At 41.6% G+C, this 9,653-nt stretch overlaps 1 protein-coding gene across 1 annotated transcript in view; it reads right to left on the reverse strand.

Moving 5' to 3' along the window:
• UBE2D1 (ubiquitin conjugating enzyme E2 D1) overlaps positions 1 to 1,821 on the reverse strand; it is a 33,469-nt gene extending 31,648 nt beyond the window's left edge. The window contains exon 1 of the mRNA XM_050959762.1: positions 1,628 to 1,821. Within this exon, the coding sequence (XP_050815719.1) occupies positions 1,628 to 1,651 (24 nt within the window). The 5' untranslated portion in view covers positions 1,652 to 1,821. The remainder of the gene's footprint in view (positions 1 to 1,627) is intronic.
• Between the last annotated feature and the right edge of the window lie 7,832 nt (positions 1,822 to 9,653).

Below are 9,653 nucleotides of genomic sequence, written 5' to 3' on the forward strand. Positions count from 1 at the left end.
TTGCCTACGCCTGCTATAGTGCTCAGGGGTGTGATAAATTCTGTCACTCAGGGTATGTCTTCACTACCCCCCGTATCAGCGGGTAACAATCCATTACTTGGGGATCGATATATCGCGTCTCATCTAGACACGATATATCGATTCCGTAACTCCACCAACCTGAACGGAGTTGCGGAGTCGACAGGGGGAGCCGCGGACATCGATCCCGCGCCATGAGGACGGTGAGTAATTCGATCTTAGAAACTTCGACTTCAGCTACGTTATTCACGTAGCTGAAGTTGCGTATCTAAGATTGATTTTCCCCTGTAGTGTAGACCAGCCCTCAGAGAGGTGGAGTTCCTACAGTGATGGGAAAACCCCTTCCATTGCTCTAGGAAGCACATACACTACAATGCTACAGCAACATAGTTATGGCACTGTAACACCTGTAACCTAGACATGGTCTAAATGAGATAGTTTCCTTCCTTCAAAGTGAGGCACTGTCAGCCTTCGCAAACATTATGCAACGCTGGGAAGGAAATGATCAACTAAAGTACCATCGCAAGCTGCTTTACTGAGCAGGCTCTGAATGTGATAGAAAAACAAATAAGATTTAGGAGAGCAATTGTTACCAACGAGGGGAACAAGAAGAACTAGACCCACACAAAGTCCCTCTGAGATTAATGAAGGATGCGTTAGAACTGCTATGATCCTTCCACCAAAACAATGATCCTGTCTAGAAGGTAAGGGCTGAGAAACGGGAACTCCCAAATTCTACTCTCAGCTCAGCCATTGACCTAAGGAACCCAGTCACCGGCCGTACCAGAATTAAAACAGTTTCTGAAGTGGCATTGAACACAGTTCCCTCTTGTTTACATTTGCAACTAAACTGCATTGTTGACACCTGCTGTCAGCACCACACAATATTTCCCTTGTATAGACAAACCTTCAACTGCTTAGTGCCTCAGTTTCCCCCAGTATAAGGCAACTGTAACTGCCCACCTCATCTGGGCCTCGTGAAGGTTAGAGTTCGTACAGTGTTAAACTTTATCCAGATTGCCCTGCAGCTGCAAAGCATCATTACTCTACTGTGCTACTCCTCCATGGGGGAGGAGAAACAAAGAACAGTCTCTCAGAAGTAATGAACTATCCATATCCCCGTTGGTATAGCGAAGACATGAAAGCCCCATTAGTCCGAGGAGCAGAACTACAGCCAAGATTCAACACCCGTTATTCTGTCCTCTGATACATGAAGTTCTTCTCCTTGGCGCCCATACAGCCTTTCTTCCCCTATACAATCCTCCCTCTCCCCTACCACCGGCTTCCCTTCTAGTACGATCCGCCCCCTCTCCTCCTCATACAGCCCTTTCCCTACAGTTCTCCCTCTCCCCCATCACCTTTTCCCCTACAATAGAGCCTCCCTCTCCCCTCACCAGCCCCGCTCCCACAATACGATCCTCCCTGTCCCCTCCACCCCAGCTCCTTCCCCTCGCAACTCCCCTGGGGCCCCGCTCTCCCCCGACATAAGCCTCCGCCCGATCCCACAGCGCCCTGCTCTGCCCGCCTCCCGCAGCCCGGGCTCCCCGCGGCTCAGCCCCGGGCCCGGCGCCCGGCTCCCAACTGCAGGGCCCGGCGCGCCCGCACTTACTTTCTGTATCCGCTTCAGCGCCATGGAGGGCGATGGTGCGGGCGGGGACGCGCTCTGGCTCGGGGGTCTGGGAGGCGGCAGCGGGCGGCTACTCCCCAGCTGGGCGCGTGCGGTCGCTCCGGGCGGAGGCCGGGCTCAGGGCGTGAGGGACCGGGACCGGGACCGGATCCTCTCAGCTCTCACTCGCTGGCCCTTTTGTTTCCGCTTTTACTTATAGACAGAGCCCCGAGCCAGCTGCATTCTGGGAAATGTAGTCTGGAGGCGGGAGGGCGGCGCAGCGCCCCCTACAGTCCTATTGGGGAGCCTGCAGGCCCACGCATCCGGCAGCGCGAAGGCGGAGATGGCAATTACTGCCAACTGCAGCCCAAGGGCCCTGTACCCTGGGATTAAAGCAAGGAGCAAATTCAAAGCTACAGTTACATCTGCTCCATGGTCATTTCTCTGCTACAGAGATGTGACAGGATGGAAAGTGCCCACAACCTTAACCCTGATCCCACCCCCACCAACCAAACACCTGGGGCACTCAGGTTGAAGTTTGGCCTTGTCTTCTTCACTATGGAACTTTACTAAAAAATTCCAAATGGTTCTCCCAGATGTTGCTGTGGGAATATTTAATAAATGTCCCCTGTGTAGACATAGCTAAGGAAGACTATAGCAATGAAAAGACCAAGCTGCACTGATTTTAACACTGCCACAATATGCAACCAGCCTATCAAAGTAATTTGCAAGATCACTTCTTTGCTGTAAAAAACATTAATATGATAAAGATGTTTACTGTTTGATGATTATTATTTATATTCTAATAGCACCTATACACATATGAATATATTATTTAAAAAAATCTAGTAATTGACCACTGGAACAATTTACCACAGATTGTGGTGGATTTTATGTCACTGACTATTTTTAAATCAAGATTGGATGTTTTTCAAAGAGATATGCTCCAATCATTACTTTAGGCCTGTGTTATACAACTAGATGATCATAATGGTCTCTTCTGTTCTTGAAATCGATGAAAACACAGAGACATGCATTTCACAATGAAATCTTTTCTCCCATCTTTTGACAATTACTGGAGTCAAATAACTAAATATTAACAAAAACAAGGAGTTTTTAAATAGTCTAGTTAAACATCTCTAAGCTGGCCACACTCCTGGTTCATGTGAGTGTGAGGCAATAATGCTACTTATTCTCCAATTGTCAATAGATTCTACCAGGAAAAACATGGTAGGCTAGATCTGAAATTCTAATGTACACAAACAAAAAATAATACTTAAAATTTTAGCAGGTCTTTATGCATAATAAAGAAATAAAATTGGGCTTGGACAATATTATTTTCCTTTGAATGTCACCTTTAAACCTTGGCCAAGCTACATAAATTTAAACTAGTTTTGTAAACAAGTCAGTTTAGTACACAGTTCAAAGCATAAATCAGCCTGGGAAGTAGTTACACTGTTTTTACACCAATGTTAAACCATCTGCACTGTTCTTGAGAAAGTCAGGTCTCATATGATTTGCAAAATTCCTGACACTGTTTACACTCATCTTTGATCTTCCTAAAAGGTTAAAAACAAACATTGAAAGATTGCTCATCCAGATATACACTTATTTTAATAGAATATTCCAAATTTATGCATCTGTGGATATTTTAATTGCATGTCTGATTATAAAATTCATTAAAATTAGTATATAATTATTGGCATCATTTGTCAAGCACATTTCTCACAAGAAATTTCCCCCGTTATTAGGGACCACATTTTATTTTTTCACTATAATTTTATTTGTAAGCCTGCTCCATTCATATTAGACCCCATTGGGCCTAAGCCTGTGACATCTTGTAAGAGTCCGCTTTAGAAGGCTCTATACCCATACCATTTGCAACAGAAAAATGGGAATTTGTTTTTCTACATTGCGTTGGTTGTCCAATAAGTTGGCAAAGCAATATCTGCTCTCCATTACCAATGACAACCCAAGACCTAGACAGCCACACACTGCTCTCACTTGCCTTGCACATACATTGATTTATACAAGAAACTCATGAGATTATGTCTTTGGCAGGAGGAACCTGGAGCAATAGTCATAATCTAGTTCTGTACTCTGCTGAGGCGACACACAAGCATATCCATATAAAGTGCTGGAAACCAAGAGAATCCAATTGGCATCTTCTGTATCAGGACAAAGTACCAGCAGTGGAATAGTTTTGGGTTGTATGCAGTCAAGTTATTCTGTTATGCTTGCAGCCTCAGACAAAGGCAGCAATTGCTTGCTTTATTCCCCATTATTCTTGGGTGAGATTGATCAGATCTAGTATAAGCAGGGCAGAAGTCTACCTTTTTTTGATTGAATTTCAAACTCTCTTGGTTTTGCACACAAGGATCTGAAAGGTGCTTAATGAACTCAGAGCTACCCACCCTAGGACATCTCATGTGATTCTAGTAAAAAATCACGTAAGAGGCACTTGATTATTAGAATGACCTTCTTAGAATTCCGAGACAAAAAACAACAACAACAAAAGAATTGAGATGGAGTTATGGTTGCATCAGTCTGGTAGGTACAGTATCAGTAATTTAAGACAATAAAAATTACACAGGTGTTTGTAATTATTCCAGAGCCAAGCATTATAAGCCTAGGAAATTCAGATTTAAGGTTACATTTAAAAGAAATCTAAATAGATTAAAACAAAATCTTAACTCTGCCCTGTAGTGGTGTCATACAATAATCATAAGACTACGATTAAGGCATTTTAATGTTTGTGGTTCAAGATTAGTTTATGCTGATTTTTAGAGACATTAGATTTTTATTGTGTTTTCTTTCCTCTTGTGTATTACTACAAGACAGAGTTAAGATTGTTTGGATGCCCAACTGCATATCTTACCTTATCCTATTTGGATTTCTTTTAAGTGTAACCTTAACTCCCAATTTCCTGAGTTTTCAATGCTTGGCTTTGGGATAACAACGAGTACTCTAGTGTTTTTTACCCTTAAATGAGATATAGATTCTCAAATTTAACTCCATCTTAACACTAAGGAAATTCTCAAACAAAAAAACAAAAAAGTTTTTGAAAATAATCAAACATTTAATACTTGAATACTAAACGATACCCCCAAAGCAAATGCTACCATGCAATATTTCTAATAATTGGATTATATGTAGTATCATTCGTAATTTATTTTAACTTTTAAGGGAAGATTCAGCAGAACACCAAAACATCAAGTAGCCAGAGTACATCAGCCAGATAGTGGATCTACAGCTGCTTTGCATCACTAGAACACAAAGCAGTTAAAGCATATGCAAGATCAGCACTACGTAAAGGTTGAAGGCAGGGAGAATCCCATCCCTGAGACCCGATGTCTGCGTGATTTAAGGACTCTCCTGCTCCTGCCTCAACTACTCCAGCAGAGCAGCCTTAAAAGCACTGTGGAGCCCAGGCTTGCACAAAACCCATAGGCACAACAGAATTTTCCTAAGGCAGGAGTTCATAGCTGTTCCTCTCCTGCCCTGTATCCAGCTCCAAGCTCTCTATCCCTGCACCCAGACCCCCACTTCCCCACACCCAGCTTTATATTAAATCTCCTCCTGCTGCTCTACCCCCAGCCCTGTGGTCTTTCCCCACATTGCCCCAAACTCAGCTCTCAGCTCTTCCCCTTGTGATCTCTCAGCCTCAAGCTCTTACCTAGAGAGGCGATCAGGCTGAAGAACAATATCCCTAACAGGAGCCAGATAGTTCTGGGAGTCACAGACCCCATCCTCCTCCTCTTCCCATGTTTCTACTTCCTCATGAAGCATCAAAAGTCCAGATCCAATCCTCCCCCATTTCTGAGGACTAGGGGTTCCTGGAGCCTCCTGCTTCACTTCTCCCCAGGGGCTGGGGTTAACCAATTCCTATGGGTTCCGAAAGGCCTGCAGAAAGTTTTTTTTTTGAGGGGGGGGGAGCAGGTGCACAGGATCACACCACCTCTCAAATTTGGGCTGGCCATCCCCTCTCGTGATGATTGGGCAGTCAGGCCAAATGTGAGTGAGAAGCATTACAAGCTGACTCACAGATTCACTGAGCTGCTCAGATTTGGCCTGGCCACCCCTCCATCATGTATTCTCTGGTCAGGGCCCAAAGGCCCCCCACAGCACCCCTAATATAAATGATAGAATCTTTGAAGAACAATAACACATGTCCAGTCTCCCTCATGATGTGTTGCCAACTCTTGCAATTTTAGTATGAAGTATCCTGACATTTGGTGTTTTTTGTGATGCCCCTGCTCACGGACACAAGTGATTACATGAGAATCTCATCTTACTTTACAAAAGTACCATAAGCTCCTAGGCCTCAGGATTGCAGAGAAAAGCCTTGAACTGTGACTCACGTATTCTGAATTCCTAAAAAACATAAGGCAAAGAAAAAAACCCAAGTTTTATTAATTAAAATCTCATGGTTTTTAAAACAATCTCTTAACATTTGAGCACCTGAACTTGGCAATTTTGCTGTGCCACTGCACAATTACAATCAATAGCAGCAGTTTGTAAAGGAAGTGGTGATTGGTTGAGTTACCTGTGATGTCACCATGAACCCCCCCTTAAATTACCTGCAATACCAACAGCCTATACTATCAGAGCAATTAGATGCAATTGTTAATAACTTGCTTAATTACAACCAAATTTCACCAAATATAGCCAATACAAAATATTTCAGTTAATTTTACCTGAATGGAAAGTTTAAAATGTCTGTATTATTTTGTTAGTAAGATCATTCAGAAAAAAGAATAGGCTGAGATGCTTACCAGTTAGTTTGAACCATCAGATATACTTGTAAATTCTCAGGAGATTCATTCTCTATTCATGGAACAAGTGCAGCCAGTTTGGGGACAGATAGGTTGCATTTTCCATATAACACAAAACAGAACTCAACCGTAATGATGGAATTGCAGTCAAAACCTCTATAATAAGAAACATTGAATTGCATTGCATGTCAAGTCCCAGGGCAAAACTGTTCTATCAAACTCTTCAGAAGAGACTCCAGAGGCAACCTAGCATGACTGTTTTAACATAATCAGTAGTCTTGAATCATCAAAACATCCAGGCCACAGCAAATAGCTTGTCTTCCCCTGTCAACAAGTGTGTTATTGTGGGCCTACATCTCATAATCCCCTTTGTCAGTAGTACGCCATTCAAATATAGCAAGGTGAGCTCCTTGGTTGCCCTTACAGCAGCTCAGAATGGATACAATGGGGTTGAGCTTGATAAGAGGTACTGCAGGTTAGGCAGAGTTAGTAAACCTCTAGACCAGAAGTTGCTAGAACTGTTGCATCTGCTGCCAGAGTGCACTGTGTTTTTTGATATACACCATCAACTGTTTAAGTTGCCCTTTCCCCTTTTGCACAGAAAGGGGTTGTAAACCCCTTTTAATTCTAAGTATAGCAGAGCCCAGTTCCAAATAATCTTAAAAAAAAAATCTTTAAAAGAAGAAAAGCCCCTTCTTATAAAAAAAACAACCAAAACTCTTGACTTGCTTTTGGACAATCAGCATAATACAAACTCCTTCAAAAGAAGGTCTTTAGTGCTTGGCTGTTTGGTCAGAATTCACAAAACAAACAAACATACATAAGATTTAAAATCCCTATCAGTGACAGAAAAACAAAATTATTCTTGAGTAACAATCACCTTTTCCACAGCTGATTACCTGATCTAAGGTGGCTCTGTTAATTGGATTGAAACTTTTCGCCCCTAAGTGCCTCAGAAGATTCCTCTGGGTTCAAGCTTCCCTCTTTTCCAGATGGATCTCACCTCACTTTGTTAGGTGAACAGTAGTGGGGCTGTGAACTAAGACCTTGAGAGGCTCCTTTTGGGCCCAAAGTGTCTATACTATCCATGATAGTAAGGTTGTGGATCCATTCCTGAGGAAGACAGTTAGTGCCTCATTCCAAAAAGAAAAGAATGTCCTTCAGTGTGTATGATTTTGTTGCTTTAAAAATCTTCTCTCAATGTGAACATTTTGACTAAGTAATCCCTTTCTGAGAGAAGTTTTCTGCATACCCTATTCTCTTTGGACAGGGCTGAATGAAAGAATAATACTGGAGATGCTTCTTTGGATGGTCACTTGTACCTCAAGGACAGTTCAGGTTTAATGCATTTTACTCTCTAAAAATCACGCAGAATCACTCCGAGTAATGGGAAAAGTAAGGTTATATAACAAATACTACCATTTGATGAACTGATCATATTTCTTCCATGTGGTGGCTGATCCAAAGCATGTAATAAACTTACGATAGTTACTTGAGTCTACACAGAGTTTTACAGGTGTATACATGAACATTAATCACACAAGACAACTGCAGAGTAACTTGTAGATTGAAGACATTTGGGTATATAGCCTTAAAATGACTATTACAGTTTTACCACTCAAATATTTGCTGATGTTCTTGACATCTGGGAATAGTAGAGACAGTAGGGTAGTGTAATATGTACATCAGCCAGTCTCATTCCTCTATACATTTATGTATCAGAATATAGATGTTTTGCCACATTTTGGAGCGGGCTCATGGAAAGTCAGCTTGCTTGGTAATGTGTAGTTATTACATTACAAATGTACATTGTCACTTTTTAGATCATAACTTTAGATTCCAATCTGCAGAGTCTAAGGAGAATGTGGACACTCTTCCAAGGCAAAACTCTTGTTTAAGTTGTTTGCTTTGAACACAGTCAGCAGAAGGGTAGTTACAGTTTATTTGTTTCCCTAAAGTGTGGTTGTACTCTGGAAAGCAGTATTGCCAAATGCAAGCATTCTAAAATTATGAGACAGGTTCTGCCAAACCATGGGATTTTATAAATAAAATATTTTGGGTATTTATTTATTTTTCTGGTTTTTGAGCCTTTAGCGGTATTGTTTACAAGTTTTTTCTGCAACCCTGAGATCGAGAAATGTGCTTTTTAAAAAAATTCAAAGCTGAAATTCTCAGTTAATAATGTAACTCTAGGAATGGGGATTTAAATATAGTAAGATACATGACAAAATTGTGAGTTGGTAACACTGGAAAAGTGACTGTACAACTGTCACCATTTTACTAAACAGATCTGCACCCCGCTCAGTATTATCTGATTGCTTTAGTTGAAAGAGTACGTTTTTAATGTTTTACTCCTGTTAGCCCTGCAGAGCCACCACAGCTAGAGAATAAGATGTATTCTCTTTCTTTTTATGCATCATCAATAGACTTCTTTACTTAGTTTCAACCAGTTACACTTGTGCAAACCCATTGACAACAAAGGGTTACATAAACATCACTGTAGCATAGTTTGAAGACATTGGATTGCACAAGTGGCTAATTTGGCTTACAGATCCCTATTACTGATGATGATGCGTGAGAAAGAATGAATCTGCTTGATTCTCAGATCCCAGGCTGAATTTGCACAACTAGCAATTAGGAAAGAACTTTTTAAACTTGTAAACTGAAGGCATTTGATATGGGAATTATTCCACAGATGCCACTTTTCAAATAGAACTCTACTACCACAATACAATGAATACAAAATTGTTACAGAAAATATCCAATGACAAGTGAAAATTCAGTTCTACATTTTACAATGGTGGATGTGGGATGATTAATTAATGTTTGTCCAGCACTTACTGCAGTGCTAAGTATTATTATCATTATTAGTGATAATACCCATTAATTGGAAGGCCACACCATTGCATTTTTTCTTTATAGGAGCTCCTTATGAATCTGTGCTTCCCACCCACCCATGATGTTTGCAAGGGGCCTTCATGGATGTTACAGCCCATCTCAGTACACATCTACCCCGATATAATGCTGTCCTCGGGAGCCAAAAAGTCTTACTGCATTATAGGTGAAACCACGTTATATAGAACTTTCTTTAACCCACCAGAGTGCACAGCCACCCCCTTCCCCCGGAATGCTGCTTTACCGAGTTATATTGGAATTTGTGTTATATCAGGTGGCGTTATATCGGTGTAGAGGTGTATTTGGGAGGGGACTTGTATGAATGCAAGGGTCTCCCTCAATCTGTGGCTGACACATCA

The sequence above is a fragment of the Gopherus flavomarginatus genome, chromosome 6 (assembly GCF_025201925.1).
Source record: "Gopherus flavomarginatus isolate rGopFla2 chromosome 6, rGopFla2.mat.asm, whole genome shotgun sequence".
In the NCBI taxonomy this organism is placed as follows: Eukaryota; Metazoa; Chordata; order Testudines; family Testudinidae; genus Gopherus; species Gopherus flavomarginatus.